The sequence below is a fragment of the Cydia amplana genome, chromosome 2 (genome assembly GCF_948474715.1).
Source record: "Cydia amplana chromosome 2, ilCydAmpl1.1, whole genome shotgun sequence".
Lineage (NCBI taxonomy): Eukaryota > Metazoa > Arthropoda > Insecta > Lepidoptera > Tortricidae > Cydia > Cydia amplana.
Window position 1 is genome coordinate 15,921,238 of NC_086070.1, and position 17,452 is coordinate 15,938,689.

The 17,452-nt window shown below is 36.8% G+C and overlaps 1 protein-coding gene across 1 annotated transcript; it reads left to right on the forward strand.

Moving 5' to 3' along the window:
• The first annotated feature begins 9,025 nt into the window (after window positions 1-9,025).
• Window positions 9,026-16,542, forward strand: LOC134659003 (uncharacterized). Its single transcript, XM_063514613.1, has 7 exons — window positions 9,026-12,997; window positions 13,069-13,280; window positions 13,398-13,602; window positions 14,688-14,794; window positions 15,197-15,372; window positions 15,616-15,725; window positions 16,201-16,542. The coding sequence occupies exons 1-7, from the start codon at window positions 9,169-9,171 to the stop codon at window positions 16,500-16,502; spliced, it is 4,941 nt and encodes a 1,646-aa protein (XP_063370683.1). The 5' UTR covers window positions 9,026-9,168; the 3' UTR covers window positions 16,503-16,542.
• The last annotated feature ends 910 nt before the right edge of the window (window positions 16,543-17,452 follow it).

The following is a 17,452-nucleotide window of genomic DNA, read 5'->3' on the forward strand; positions in this document are numbered from 1 at the left end:
AAACAAGTTTTAAAAATCTCACATGTTGGGTACCTACTTGATATCGGACGATATGGCAGTTAGGGCCGACTCTAATAGTATGTCTCTGAATTTAAAAAAACTACCTCTGCATGACATGCGTGAAAATAGTTTTCATTTACCGATTTACCGCCAGTTGACGTTCAGTTTATCATGTAATTAGTTCGTATACAATTAGTTTGTTTTGTTGTTTATAAAGTACTTATTATAGCAAAACGCATTGATATAGTATAAAGAACTGGATACCCAATCAGCCGCCAAAAATGGCCCCACAAAAGTGATGTCAAAACAGATCATGCATTACTTTTTCGTTTAGTCTTGTTTGAAACGCTCAAATGTGAAGTTGTCAACAATTACGAAATGTGCCGTTAAAATATGTAAAAATAATAATGATAAAATAAGGAAAAAGGATGGAATGTATTTCTTTCGGTTAGTTCTTTGGATAGCATTACATAATTTATGTAATCTGGTGGTAATTTTATGGTTTTGAATAAATTAATTTGTTAGTACCAAAGAAGGGATGTCAAGGAACAAAATTCTATTGAGTCGATGTGAGGTCAATATTTTTTTATATTTTTATATGGAATTCATAAGAAATAATATTATGTTTAAATTGAAGATTTCCAAGAAAACCTATGCGACGTGCAAAGTGGACTGCTATTTAATTATAGCAAGAGATAGGGGTGATGCAGTTTTAAACAAGGCAAAACGGCACTTGTGTGTTTGGCCCATTTCCCTGTTTCCGACATATACACCACCAATAAGGGCTTATATCGACTAACTGTAAATGCTAAACCTGTCGGAACACAGTGACAACCACAGGATTTTTTTTTATAAAGTATAGGTAGACTTTATAAAAAAAATCCAATCAGTATCTAAATGTCCCCGTGCACCCGTGCTATGAGTAAATGTAGATCTTAAATACACAGTTATTTAATAAGTAGAATTTATTTCAAGGAAATTAGTATTTAAAGACGTATACTTACGAATTAAAAATTTAATTTGTTTGAATTTGAACCACGAATTAATTTTATTTGAGCTCCCGATTAAATTAAATTTGTTTTATTTATTACTTCAATTTTAATATTTTCCTGTACAGTAATACATATTAAAGTGTACCAAAGTGACTCCATTCGTTCATTATTCTCGTTTGACGTTGTTTGACGTAAATACGTTACGTTTAGTGCCATCGGACTAAATTTTTTAACAGTGTTGGTACTTATGTTTGCAAATTTGACACTTAATGCTTACGACATTAAGCTCTTTTCTGTACGAAACATTTATCTTGACTCAAAATTTACGTAAGCGTTTTTATCATCAATGCAAATGGTGCGAAACGTCATTGGGATCCACATTTCTTGACGTTTTTGTTCTGCTTTGTGTGTCTATTTCTTTTATATTAAGTCAGTGGCAAAACGTCTAAGGTAGTCTCGGAAACTACGTTATAAAAAACATACCATGTAAGATTCCGCTGAAAATAAATTTAATAAGTATGTACTAATAGGTTCATTCTATAGAACGGTCTACGGTTTGTTGTAACACAGACCAGGAAAAATCAGAAAATTCTGAATTAAAGGCAATACTCATCACCGAATAATGGGGGTGATTCTGAAAGCTTACGAGTGGCTTTGTCGGTTATCTTCGTTCAGTCGTCTCTTACTGGGACATCTTGTGTATCGCACATCTCGGTTTACACTGGGTGTTAAAAACCGAATGGCGGCTGAGTGTGGGCACTCGGGCGAGGGTCCGGGATGGGGGTCAACGACATCAGCTGGCCCGGGAAATATCACTATAGGTCAGGTTACATTCGCAGGTTGGTACACTCACTACTGTTGTCGTACATTTCGCCGGTGCACTGAATGGGTATTTCTGGTTGTAATTTTAGTTGGAAGCTGATTACTAAAATATTTCTAAAATGCTCTAGGATACCTACTACATACTTATGGGGTAAACTCTAATTTGTAGACCAAATTTTCTTACTTTTGTCGATAAATCTTTCTCAGTTAATTTCAGCTCTTGGCTTTCTGATTGCCATCGCGAATGTAGATCAACTGGAATGTATTAGTTGTAAGTTAGAGACATACTGATGGTAGATCGTATTCGCTCAGTTTATTACGACTATTACGAGCCATATGTATGCAAACGTGACAGACACACTGACAATATGTCAAATCCCTATTTAATATTATAAATGCGAATGTATCTCTATCTGTCTGTTACCTCTTTACGCTTAAACTGCTGAACCGATTTAGATGAAATTTAGTTAGTTAGTTTTTATTAGTCATCATCATCATTTCACGCAGACGAAGTCGCGGGCAGAACCTAGTTTAAGATATATATGAATTGAACGGATTGTCCAATTTACCTATGAACGCTTCCCAGAAAACAATTTCGCCCACAGACGTTTTAGCTCCAAACTTTTCCCATTTCTACGAGTCATTATTCATTATTTGACTTAAAAAGTTTTGTTCAATGTTTGTTTTTGGTTAACTCCGCTTTGAGTATTTTCGGAATTAGCTTTATGAGCTCTTCCTTGGCGTTGGCTGGTTGCGAATGTCTTCTTCAAAGTAAAAAGCTGAAAGGATAGGACAAGTTAATTTATGTAAATAGAGTTATGATGTGATAGAAAGTTTACAGAATCATCCAGTTTTGTTAAAGTGTATATGGATAAAAAACAAGAAAGAATAACACTAGGAGAGACAATTTGGATATTTGATCTAAGTGACACATGTAATTGAATTATGTACCTACTATAGACGTAGGGCCCGATTCGGATTTTGAACTAGATATCTATTAGACATCTCCAAGATACGACAACGATATTTTTAAGATCTAGCCTGTCAAATTTGACATTTCCGCGATTCTGGAGATACTCTTGAACGATTTCCACAATGTCTAAAACGTCTGGTTATGTATTTTTAGATCTCAAAACGATTTTGAAACGATCTTACTACGATAATTTAACGTAAAAGTGACATTGGTTGCCCGAATTGAGCTGCAAAAGATATCTAGTTGAAATCTAAACTACCAGGTATCTAGTAGTTCTCTTCTCTAGAACGGATCTTGTTTTCGGAATACCGCGGTTAATTTATTTATCAACTCATTTACTGTTAAGTACCTACGCTTGAAGCGCTACGTGGTAGCATGTAGTATGTTTTTCCTGGAATGTAGAGAAAATGCTACGTAGAGGAGCGGCGACAACTTGATTTTAGTGATGTGATTCTCGCTGCTTGAATGGGGTTACATTTTCTATTCTAACAATACCTAACATTAATCATTTTCTAAGATTCGTTCGTAGCCACTCTGTCCTACCGCATCGTGTTATTTGTAAGTAGGAAAAAATCAGTAGAAGTAAAATGTTCTAGGTAATTATTGTACATATGTAATAGCAACAATCGTAACGAATATGTCACATTTAAATGCATAGTCGTTTCACCGCAGTTTAGTAAAAGCCGCACTCAATTTGCATTAGTTTGACGGAGCACCGCAGGGCAGATCTGGGCAAAACTGGCCGACCACCGCGGCAGGGGCCGCGGTCCCCCGACCGTGCTCCCTAGGTACGAATAATTCAACAGTCTGTATCACCCTTTTTACAACTCCCCGTAAGTAATAGAGCAGAGTAGTTAAAGGGCAGAGCTTGTAGACAAAAGGCTGGATGCCTAACTTGTCAAAACAGCGACTTATTATTTATTATTAAACTCAATTAAGAATTGTTGATAACTGACTTTAAATCTTCCATATAAAAATGAAACCGAAACGTTTGTTGAAGAAGCGACAAGTGACGTAGCAACTGCATGCATGACTATGACTGCATTCAAAGCTAAGGAATGTCAAGTTGGTGTGCCAGAATCTCAATCGGTAAGTGAATTTACAGAAAAGCACCTCTTAAAACTACACACTGCTAATATCCGTTCAGATGTAAGTATGTACTCTATGACACTACTTATACGGGCCGCGCGCCAAGCATGTGCCGGCACACGACACGGGCGGCAAGCATGGAGAAGTGTTTTACTGCTTGTAAACACATGTTTTATGACATAACAGTATAAAACTTCAGTCTACACAGATTCAATACTTCCGATGACACGTGAATCATTCCGATTTTCGTCGCCTTTTTGATATCTGACAGGAAATTTTGTATTTTCTAGACTGATATGATGATGGAGACCAGACTTGATGATAAAGCTTAAAAAAAAGAAACCAGAAATGTGGTTTTCTTAGAATCGCCGTCGGCGATAAAAGCTTAGTATCAAAAATTAATGTAATGCTTAACAAGATATAAACACGAAGTTTAGACTTACTTAGAGTAAAAATTGCTATGTACTTAAACTTACCTAACTACGTTATAAACTATAAGCTCGGCCATAGAGTGAATCAAGTTTTAAGTTTGGGCTGTATGATGACCAGAATATGCAATTGTGCATGTTGACTTTATTCTTGAATTTTAGCTCGGTCATTAGGAATACAAATCAGATTCATAAAATACATCAGTGCGTGTTTCTCTAATACTTTTATTATAGGTTACCTAACTAATAATTTTTTAAATGTGGGAAAGTACCTACTTAACTATTTTCTACTTTTCATAGCGTTGAGAACTGTTTATTGTATCAGACGAGTGTGTTACGTTCGTGTCGTGAAGTGTCGCACAACAACAAGCTTGTGTTATATCAACCGACAACACGAGTTGGCAAATCGCCAAGAGATCTTGGCAGGAAGAAGGTAAGCGAAAAACTGCCAAAACAACCTTTGTCGATTGTGTTACTTGGGCGTATTGTGTAAAATGTACTGTTTGTTGAAAATGACATACTTGAATAAATCCAGTCGTTCTCTTATTATCTATATAAAAAACATAAACAATTCTAAAGTACTAGTACATTATGTCAATCGAAGTCGTAGTTCTTTAAAATTTGTACAATACAAAACCAGTTCGGAATAAACTTAATCCTTCTCCACAAAATCTTGCCTCCTCGTTAGCGGCACGCGCACACTTATAATTAGTAATGGGTCTCCTGTCCCGCTCACGCTTAACAGATTTATAGGTCAGCAGTCTGACTACACGAAGCAAGAAAGGACATCATTTTTAGGCAACATTAAAATAAATAGGAAAAAAGTTACGTGAAATAGTTGATACCTATTTGCTTAATTCTACAAGTATGAGCTTTAGGATAGGTACCTATGCATAATTCAAATCTATTTTATAGGTAGGTGTTTTCAATTTTACAAAATGTATCTAAGACATGTACCCTGCTGAGTGCTTAGTCCTACTGTCTGTTGAGTTGACTGTCTCTATCTTTAATCAATTGTTTTTCTTTAAGCTGTATATTTTACTGCGGTGCGGTGTGCCAATAAAGAGTATTCTATCTATCTACATAATTTGAGTACATATCTATCCAACAAAAAATCATCAAATTTACCAAATCGATAGAGCAAATTTCTTTGCCTTTAATTTTACACGATAGTGCACTAAATCTCTTTCAGAAACTCGTTCTCCTTTCCTGTTTTCCGCGTTTTCTGTTCTTAAACTTTTATTTTATTTCATATAGGTAGCTTGTAATAAGCAACTTTCTTCAGAGTACAAGTAGAGGTACCTACAGTTACCAATAGCTAAACAAATGACGTTCATGTATTTTTCGGCAACCATAAAATTGCCATGAATGTAAAAGTAAATGTTATTTTAATCGAACATTATGGCAGATTTGACGGCAATATATTAAGATTCATGGCACATATGTGACATATCTTATATAACAAAACCAAAATTGTTACGTTTTAATGAGCTTTCATGCCGTCGACTTCGCTCCCACGCACAGAGTGACCTAAATTTGCAAAAGTCAATCGTGAAAAATAAAAAATTAACTGGCTGCGCCTCCCGTACTATATCTGAAAGGGTGACAACCCTTAACATTAGCATTTTAAAACTGGGCCCACTCCAATTTCTACCACACTATAATCCCTACCACCCAGCCCTATAATAATGCTTAACTAAGCGGGTTAAAGACCAAATTTGCACAGTGTTTTGTTAGGCGATCGTAAATATAAATTGGTATTCTATCCCTTGGAAAAAATTATAAAAAAAATAGGGTTGCTTGACTGACCATTTTGACGTGCAAGATTTATTTAGGTCATTTCGAACATGAATTTTGACAGATCGTGTCAGATAACGCTGCCATTGTATTTTAAAAGTACTTTTGTTTGTTTCCCCTTTTAACGTCAGAATGGGGTAGGTAATGATAATGTATTTATTCTGGAATGGGCAATATTGTAGTAGGTAGCTTGATGAATGTGAATTAAAATGTATTTACTTATTTAGCAATGATGAAGCTGGTTAAATACCTAGAAATGAGACTTTCATTTGATTCATCAACCCAAACCTTGTCAATAAGGGATCACTAGAGTCGGACCAAGCTTACTCTGCACAGACTGCACTTTACTGCAATGACAAAGTGTGGATTGTCACCATCCATGTTTTTTTTTTCGTTTTTTCTGTTATGAATTTATAACTAACCTAACTGCGACTTGTTTGCCGACAAACATCATCTATCTATCTATCTAATATCTATCTAATACCTTTAAACGAGCAATTCTTGTTTATTTATTTATTTATTTATTTATATATATATATATTTCGGGTATCTCGAAAACGGCTCTAACGATTTCGATGAAATTTGGTATATAGGGGTTTTCGGGGGCGAAAAATCGATCTAGCTAGGTCTTATCTCTGGGAAAACGCGCATTTCCGAGTTATTATATGTTTTCCCAGATATTAAACTTTATAAAGACTTTTTACGTTTTTAGGGTTCCGTACCTCAATAAAAGGAGGAACCCTTAGGGCCACTTGCACCATTCAACTAACCCGAGGTTAATCGGTTTAACCGTTAACCCAATGTCAAATTGTACTGGTAACCACGGTAACTCCAGGTTTAACCGGTTAACCCCGGGTTAGTGGAATGGTGCAAGTGGCTCTCATAGGATTACTCGTGCGGTGCGTCTGTTTGTCCGTCTGTCAATTAAGTTGAAATTTGGTATAGGTACATATGTAAATTAGTGACCCAAAGATGGACATGTAACGTAAACAAATGAATTTTAAACAAGGGGGCCACTTTTGGGGGGTAAATGAGAAAGTTAAAAAATAAAGTTTTTCAGTCATCGTGTTATTCCTAATCAAATGAAAGAGCTCATTTTGAAAATTTCAAATGTATTTTTTTATAGTTTTAAAATAGGTATGTACCGTAAAACGGGGTGAGTAGGTTTCGCGGGGAGAGGTGGGTTATGAATGGGGAGAGAAGGTTTGAGAGGGGGGTGAGAAGGGATTTTAAGGCTACTGCTACAAAAATAATGTATTCCAATTTAAAATGGAGCTATAGTAATACGCATAATAAAAAAAATATCGATCCAACAATCTTCCAAAATCACCTTTGTATGAAAACCCCTCTCACCCCAAATACGAGGCACTACGGGGTGAGGTGGGTTTTCCTCTTTATCGTCAAAGTTATGAAATGGAACTACCCAAAATAAATTAAAAACTACAATACAAACGTCCGGAACACTTATTATATACAAAAAATGTTCGCGAAAAATATTATATTTTTTCGACTTTTTATTAATCAGTACACGATACTGATTATGTCCTTAAATGGATCCCCACAATTTTTATTACACCTTGTATATCACTACAAACTGGAGGGTATGTTATGTCAAATGAAAAAATAAACTGTAACACTTACTCGTACCAATAGTTTCATGCATATTTATATAACACCACCATTGCGTTCTGAAATCCAACACGAGGGGCATATCGGCTGGCCGGTAGTTGTTTTTTTACACATAGAGTACATTAGGTACCTAATACTTAACTCATAATGCCGCCTGTGTTACATAGTAAAAGTAGGTACTAAATGGTACATTTACATTTATTTCACAGTGTTGCACCCTTGATAAGCGGATGAATTTTGGATATGACGTAGATAAGACGTTAGTACATATTTAAAAAAAATGGTTATTGTGCCAAAACTGGAAGTCATTATACAGGATGTTACAATTTTTTTTTATAACGGAATGAGATAGAGAGCTGTAATTTTTTCCAACAATGGCCTTTAGTTCCAATAATATTTGAGCAAAATTGGGGATCCGTCCGTCTCATAGATTTGGAGGAAAAAAATAAAATAGTTTTGGGGTTTATCGGGTATTGTGGACCCCCAGGGGGTCGGAGGGGGTTGAAACTTTGTGCAAAGTATTATCTTCTTAAAAGGCATCGTTTGGTTATAGTTTCGAACCAAAAGCGCTGGGGGCAATTTTTCAAAGGCTATCCTGCTACTGTTATCAAATTATACTATTATTTCAATCGTCAAGCAAAGACAAGTGGCATTATGTCATGCCATGCATAGTTTAATAGGTAGCCACGCCGGTCTAAATACCTAAGTTTAATGAATTGAGTATATTATTAATTATCCCTTGCCAATAGGTAATTATAGACGCACAGCACTATATTTATAAATATTATGATTCTCAATTATTTTGATTGTTTCATTCAAATCTGGGCATAAATGATTAAACTACATAGTCGTATTGTTAATTATTTACGTTTACGTAGATAGCGAAACCAAATAAGGCCTCATGATGAGAGCACTACGATAAAACCTGCATTCATTGCAACCGTTTCTGGAACATATTGAATTGAATTCAGATAAAATCATTATCTGTTACACGCAAAATATAATAAAGGTATCTTAACCATTTAGGTATAATTACTAATATATTTCTTTTATTGCAAATTGCAACTGACATAACATGAATGTAATTTAGTAATCAATATTTTTTACAATGCAATTTGCATTTTCAAGCCATTTGTTCTAAATATACCTAGCTGTATCTGTGTGCATTACTGCAGTTTTGGCAAGCACCACTTCCTCATGTCTTGCGGGAGTGCAAAGCAAATATCTACTTAAAAATAGTCAACGAAAAGGCAACCTTACGCTGTAGGATTAAAAACTATAATGTGGCGAACAAACAGACACTGACATTTCATGTATACATGCGAATGTTTCGAGACAGGAATAAAGCGGCCCAGTCTACAAATCGGTCAGACTCTCACTGATTTTAGATTTGTTCGGACGTGCCAATTTCACCTGTAAGTTAGCAACCACCGTAGTAATGAACAGCAAGAAAAAGAATAAAAACCGCCAAAATAAACCACCTAATCCAATCCCCCCGCAGAAACAAGAGTTGAGTGAACCCTTGAGTCCTTCAGAAGTGACAAATACTGAAATTGAGAGTGTTGTTGAAGAACGTGTGCCTAATATCGTAAGTGAAAATTCTGAAGTAAAAGAAACTGACGAGACTCCTAAGAAGCCTAAGCGAAACAGAGGTAAAAAGAAAATAGATGATGACAAGAATGTTAAAGAAGGCGAAGTTAAGAGTGAAGAGCTTGCCGGAGAAACTGAAATACAACCGCTTAAAGAGTCATTAGACGAATCCAATATAGCCCCAACTGCGCGTAAAAATAAAAATAAAAATAAAAAGGGTCAGGGATCCACCCAAGGAGAAAAAGTAGAAGAAATTAAAGTTGATAAGGATGCTCAAATTAGTGAGAGTACTGGTCAGACGAAGAGTCAAGAACAACTGTTAATTGGAAAGGACGAACCAGAACAAGAAATTAAGTCAGCGAAGAAAAAGAATAAAAAGAAGAAAAACCGCAATGACTCTGAAAGATCTGACAAAGCAGAAGACGTTACTTGTACGTCTGCATTCCAGAAGTTACTGTCTGAAAGTGCAAAAGTTGAAGCTACCGCAGTACCTCCTACAGACGACAGCAGTGTTTCAGAAGCTACGCTCAAGGAAGTAGAAATATCACCACAGGCTTTTATACCGTTTGATAGTATTTTAAAAGAAACACCGCAAAAAGATGAAGGTAACAAAAACAAGAAAATGAATAAAAAAGATAAAAAACCACAGACAGTAGTAATCACACCAGAGGATATAAAGTCTCATGAAATCGCATCAGCCGAAAATGTTGACATTTCAAGTAATGTCTCTGAAATTATTACTGAACTAAATGTAAAAGAAACCCCAGAAAATCAAGAAAGTGACGAAAAAATGCCCTCTTGTTCTACAGCGGGTGAAATAAGTTTGAAAAATAAAGCAAAAATTGCAAAACCGGTGGGAAAAAAGAAGCAAGAAAAAGGTAATGAGATTATTGAAAAAGTCGTAGTTGAAGAAGCGAAAGTTACTCAAAAGGAACCTAAAGAAGAAACTAAAATAACCGATGTCTTACCGACAGAAGATTTAGATGATGTAATACTTGTGCCGCTAACGGATATCGCACCAGATTGGCAAGAAGAAGTGAAAAGAGAAGAAGGCAATGGACCAGTCATCGGCTGTGAAGATAAAAATGACACAATAGATCTTGAACAATTATGTCTAAACCACGAGAATAATACAAACAGGATAAGCTCTCCAAACCCTTCAAGAAGAACGGAAACAATACGATCTTCTGATGTTACATCTGAATCCGAAATATGTAGCACCTCTACAGAAACGGCAGTACAACAACCTGCCGTGAATTCCGACTTAAAAGTGGATAATACTCCAGAAGAAAAGGTGATCTCTCAAGAAAATAAATCGAAAAACCTTGAAGTCAAGGATGGAAATAAAAAAAAGGATAAAAGAAAGAAATCTCCTAGACCTACAACCCATATTGAAAGGGCGTCAAAAATAGGTATCCCGACTGCGATGCCTAAATCTGATGAAGTTTTGGTGAATATAAGTAGTAAAATGCCCGAACAGACAGACGTTTTATTTGAAGAGAAACAGGATGATAGCCATTCCGAACCTAAGGTGCCACCATTAGAATCTGGAAAGATAAAGGTTTCTGGTAACGATAAAAAGAAATCTAGTAAAGAACAGAAAGCAACGAGTTCTGCAATAAAGGAAGATATTGTACAATCTGAATTAACTCTAGTCGGCGGGCTTATGTTACCAGCAGCAACGGGCCTTGACATAGTTAGAATAGAAACTGAAGACTTGCCCGAAATGCATTCAGACGTCCAAGATGAGAAAAAGGAGACTGAGAAAGATGAAATGGAACGCGTTCAAACTCCTGATAACCTAAAGCATCAGAGAAGAAAGAAGTCACCAAAACCTATTGACCTTAGCATTGCGTCGGGCTCTAAAACCTCTCAAAAATCAAAGCAAAATACTTTGAACATTGATGATATCATAATTATTCAAGCAGAGGTTGTAAGTGAAGAAATGGCCCAAAAAGGTGACTCATTTGTTGCAAGTGAAGAAAGTACCAATAAAAAGGACACTATTAAATCAGATGTTAAACATGGATGTGAAAAGTCTAAAAAGAGGAAAAAATCTCCTAAACCTCTTCAACAGGGTTTTACTCAAGAAATGAAATGTACTACTGAAAAAGATTCCGTTTTAGAAACTCAGGGAGTAGTAAAAATGCCCGTAACTCCTATGCCACAAGATATGAACTTATTACCTGAAACTGTTGCTGTCGAGCTAGAGACACCAAAAAGCGATTCATTGCCTTCACCTAATGAAGTCACACCTGACTTTATAGAACATCCAAGATGCTCAAGTGAGCAACTTGACAGTAACAACAATATGGTAATTCAAGAAATTCAAAATCCAGATGGGAATTTGAGTGTACCTGTAATAGTGCCCGAAACTCCGTTTATACAAAGTACTAATATCAACAGTCCAGAACTGGTACCAAGTGGAATTAGACTGATAGGTATGGAACCTGACAATAAACGCCTTGAAGAAAAAACTGACCTTAAATCCAAAGTCATGGAAGTAAATCAAGATATGGAGGAATTAAGAATGTCTATTGAAAGGTCATTAGCGGAATTGACATCATTAGAAAAAAGTGATAAAGATGTTGAAAAAAATATGGAGAAACAAAATAAACAAAACGATGAAAAGACTAAAAGTTTTGATCTCAAACAAGAAATACTTCAAGTAGGAAATCGGCCTGCTTCTGACCCAATTTTAGACACGCTTGCGGTAAACAAAGAAGATTGTAAGCATGCCGAAGCAGAAGTAACCACACGTAAAGAACCTGTTTGTCCTGCTAGGAAGGATCACAAAGGAAAAGGAAAATCTAAGAAAGGTAAACAAGAATCGATGATACAAAGCACATCACTACAGTCACCCACGAATACGACAAGTACTGAAAAGTCTTCACAGCCTGAAAACAAAAACGAAGAAGCTAATAAATCAGAACAGTCATCTAGTAAGGCACAAGAAAAAGAAAAGCAACAGGCCAGTGGAACCAAAGGTAACAAGGATGACGATTTAATGGCGAGTGAAAATATTGGGGAAAATAATCAAACTGAATTCCATCCTATTGAAAATTTTGAAGATGCCATGACATCCAGTGTCAGTGTTGACGATGTAAATAAAACGTTTGAAATTATTGCCAGCGAAGCGAATTCCAGATTGAATGAAACTCAAAATAACCCAGAGATCAATGTCACAGCGCCACAAGAAGATGATAAAAATAGTAGACAAGAAAAACAAAATCCTATTTCGCCGCCAAAAAACTTGTTAGGCCACCCCGACATTCCTGTGCCATCGAGTAGAACAGACTATAAAAAAGAAAAGAATAAAACACCAAATTGCAGACAAGCTAAAGTTAAAATAAAAGACGCGAATCAAGTAGAAATAGAAATTCCCGAAAAATCTAAAGAGTTTCAGGCGGAGACTAAAAGCAAACCCTTGAACTTTAAAAAACCCGATGAATCAATATGTGTTACTAATCAAAATGAAGATTACATTTATAAGTACAGTTTTCGAAAAGTGTTTCTGCAATGCGCTTGTCACGTCTGTAAAAAGGATTTGAAAGCGACTAGAGTCCCTTGTAGCTATTGCAATTTAATTTTCTACTGCAGCCAGAAACATAAAGACGAAGATTACTCTCAGCACCAAGCATTGTGCTTTGCCGTTTCAACAATAGTTCATTTGAAAGGTAACTATTTTATTATGTGTGACAGAATCATGTTAAGAAACAATTTCCCAAGGATTGTCTTACTTTTATAGATCAAAAGTTTATCTACGCCGACTCGCGCAATGTGACTGGTCACAACTACCGTCTCCTGCGCATGCAGATGATCGTGTCCAGCGAGAAGGTGCTTAAGCGCAAACTGGTACCGTGGGAGCAGGAAGCTCTGTTGTACCCCCGGATGTGTGCTCTCCCTAGCTGCAGGGAGTGGAGACAAGGAAAACTGATGGATTGTGAGGGGTGCGGGCAGGTAAGATAAAACAGACGAAAAAAAGTAAGCTTCCTAACGTTTAATTTCCTAATTCTAATACATAGTTGACACACGATTTCTGACTCTTACTGACTACGATGCTATCAATCTCTCCAGATATCGTATTGCTCGGAAGATCCAGACCACCTCCCAAAGGGCCACTCCCGTTGGTGCAAGTCCTATAACCTGTATCGTGGTCTGGTAAAGCACCAGCAAACGAAAGGCCGCCTGGAACCAAAACTGCCTACACGTGTGCTGGAGCTGAGTCCTCTGCCGGAGAACATCAATGAAGTGTTGGCAGCGATGTATGAACAGAAGATTGGTGAGGCAAACATACAAAACATCAAATATCTGCTTACTTACACATACATACACATACTACATGTTTTTTTTTTAATAATAAAATAGAAAATCAATGTTAATTACACATTTGTTTTTCCATAAATAAGAACAGGATGTTGTAACTTGGCTCTGACCTCACCGTTACGTAAAAGTAAAGTAAGTCCTTGTCCGAAGCTAGTTACGCACGAGTAAAACAAAGTGCTTGACCGAAGCTAGTTACGGAGGAGTAAAAAAAAAGCTTCGATCGTAACCAGGTTACGAAACCCCGGTTACGTAGACGGCCGAAGGGGTTTTGAGTACGAATCTTCAGAGATTTGCTCTCATTTTTGACTTTAATATTCCTTTGATGCAGTTACGCCATACCTACTGAGGCGCTACTCGTAGGTATATGGGTGTATAAGCTTCATAATGCGGAAACTAATTGGAGTAATCATCATATTACTGGTCCAGACACCACCGTGTCAAACGGGTTTCGTTAATTTTAATCTAACTTCTTGCGTTATAAATACCTACTTATACATTTAAACCTTATAAAAACAGGATGCATTCACATCATAAAGATCTAGTTATCAAGTTTCAAAAAGAAGTGGGTGAAAATCGACTTGTAGGTGTAAGACGTCCAGGCCATTGTTGTCATATTTTCTAATTGGTGGCGGCATACGGTTAATTAGGTATCTCGACATTTAAGAATTAACTTATAATATCTGGGAGACCGAGCTTTGCTCGGAAAACATAATATCTCAAAAATTAGCGTTTTCCCAGAGATAAGACCTAGCTAGATCGATTTTTCGCCCCCGAAAACCCCCAAATACCAAATTTTATCGAAATCGTTAGAGCCGTTTCCGAGATCCCCGAAATATATATATATATATATATATACATATAAATATGCAAGAATTGCTCGTTTAAAGGTGTTAGATAGATTAGGTAAATAATTATACTTCTCTGTTCTCTGTTCGTAGGCGCTTTTCACTACACAGCGGAAAATACCTGTAATCGGCTACGCTCGTAGCGCGTAGCTCGCGCCGTCAGTGAATATGTTAACGTTTACCTTTAACTTTGCAGACATGAGCGACATAGAGTATGCAGCGCTGACGCAGCTCGCGACCGCGCCACTCACCGCACTCTTTTGTCTGCGGCACAGACCTAACGCCGCTACTGGAATCACTAAGGTTTTTTTATTTTTTTACAAGATTTGGATACTTTTCATCATCTCCCAATGGCATTCCTACCGGCCCGGCCGGCTATTTAAAACTGGCCCTAATCTAATAATTGTAGGCAGTTGAAATTATATGGGTACTTATGCAGATTTCAATAATAATAAATATAAATAACAAATATATAGTAGAGAACCCTGCCAGGAGATGCTTTATATGCACTCTAATTCGCACCATTAAACCTATTCAATGTTTAAAAATAAAATATCCATCGCAGAATTCTCAAATCACACATATTAACTAGGTCGCATATTCCTTATTTCCTTCAAAGGAGGTTTGCGACTTTAACCGACGATATAGGTACCTATATTTTTCAATCTCTATAAATATATATCCAAAATATTTCTGTTTCTTCAGAAAACTTTGACTCTCCACGTTGTGGGTGCTGAGCTTCAATTCGAAGCCGACGTGCTTAACAAATGGGAAGTATTCCTACTACACCTCCTGCCTAACGTCGAGGAAATTAAGGTTGTGCTGGTGGGCCCGGACCTTAATCCTTCCAACTTACCACTGAATCTGCTTGGGAAGATCAGGTTAGTTGTACAATAAAATAAGGTATTGTAGTATTTGCTGCCTCACTTGGAGGAACTAACGGTAGTGTTGGTGGGATCGGTGGGAAATGTTGCTTATAGGTGTACCTACACCTGGTTCCTAAGTCGATGATGATGAAGGTGAAGCTGGTAGGCCCGAACCTCGACCCATCTAATCTGCAGCTGACATTGTTCTTAAAGATAATTTTGCTTTGGAATTTTAGTTTATTTTTAAATGTTTTGCAGATACTGCGAAAACTGCCAAAGAAATAAACGCCGAGTACTATTCGGCTTCCAGGACAAACGTACTTACCACGAGTTCTGGGCGAGCGAGGATTTCACAGCGCCTGACTTGGGTAACGTCAAATTCTTAATTACGACTACCTACTCCTTTATTTTAAGATTAGGTACCATTCTGAATTTTGCCAATAACCTATTATTTACTGATTTTTAAAAAATCGTGATACGAATCGATTTTGGCCTGGATTGCCCAATTCCACAAATGTCTACTCCCCGTACCCTATGTGCATTCCTCGAATGAACAATCCCCGTATGTCCACATCCTCATACATAGGCATACATAGATACAATCTCTGTACGTCCAATGTATTTTCATGAGTATTGTAAGTTTTTGTCATTTTCGTGACAAAGAAACATAATGTCAACACAGATTCGACCGATGTAGAAACATGATAAAAACTAACGTCTCTCTTACTGACTAACCTTTATCGTACAACATTCTTCAAGCGAGGCCCGCGCTCATTTATTTGGGATTGACCTTTATTGTTCTGCACTAAATACCTGTACTTACATAAGATTAATTTTTTTCAGTCTGCGCCTTCAACCCAAGCATCCAGCGTTCTTCCGCATACAACGGGAAGGATACCTGGCCTGCCACCATCAATTGCATCCTTAAGCTCAAATCTCCTTTAGCTATCACCTCCTACACCCTCTCAGAGTTGACCAGCGACCTCCTCAGGATCCAGGAGTGCGCTACAGTGCGTTACAATGTTCTATGCGCACCAAGAAATAATTGTTTTGCTAGCGTACGCCCAGATAGGAACTTCATCTCAGATGATGAAGCTCCTCTGTTGTTTAAGAATCATTGTGTTACCGTTGTATGTGGTGTTTAGTGTGTTTTAAAATTTTAATCAATAAAGTTGTTTATGATTTTGTGAGATTTTTATTTAAAGTTCGTTTGTAATTTTGTGAGATCTTTATTTAAATAAAACTCATCAAGGGTTTTCATTACTACGCCCAAATATTTAGTAATAAGCAAGGGTTATAACGGCTTGGACCAAAATTAGATTAACCTCATCACCGATTTCCTCAGAATCCAGAAGTGTGGTACAAAGTTCTGTACGTCCCCAAAAATAATATTTCATAAGCTTCCGCTCCGATTTTATTTACATGAGTTGTTTAAGAACTATATTATAGCTTTGTATGTTGTGTTTAATTTTTTATTATTAATAAAGTTGTCTTTAATTTCATGTGACTTTCACTAAAGTTCTTCTTCGGGCATGTGACTTAGGTGCGCTCAAACCTCCTTTTGACTATATTAAGGCAACTTGCTGCCCCTGGAGGTAGAAGAAAAATAAACAAAACTAAACGTCATCAGTAACAAATAACGTTTGTCCAATTGTAAACTTGTGCAACGTTTCCACATACAAACATTAATGGGTTATATGAAACTGGGTAATAAACAAAGCCAAAAATGGAGTGTTAAAGTGTGTGTTTTTGTGTTGTGAAGTCCAAAGTGTAAAACATGCCTCTATGGAAGAGAGCTACTTATTGCCGAGAAACGCAGCTCAAGCAAACAAAACGAAAAATATTGTAGGTAAGTGGGGTTCCTATCCTTTAAATTACATATTGTTTTATTCTATTTCATTCACTTTCTAGGCCTCCCGTACGCTCAGCTTTCGTGCATTACACAGTGACTTTGACTTGTGTAATAGCTATGGTATACTTACCACTCGCGCCCTACATACTCGCCTAAAATGACTATGGCTAGTAGTAGAATATGATGTGCACTGAACAAGCATAGCGAACTGAAACAGAGTGGTTAAAAAGCGAGTAATGACAT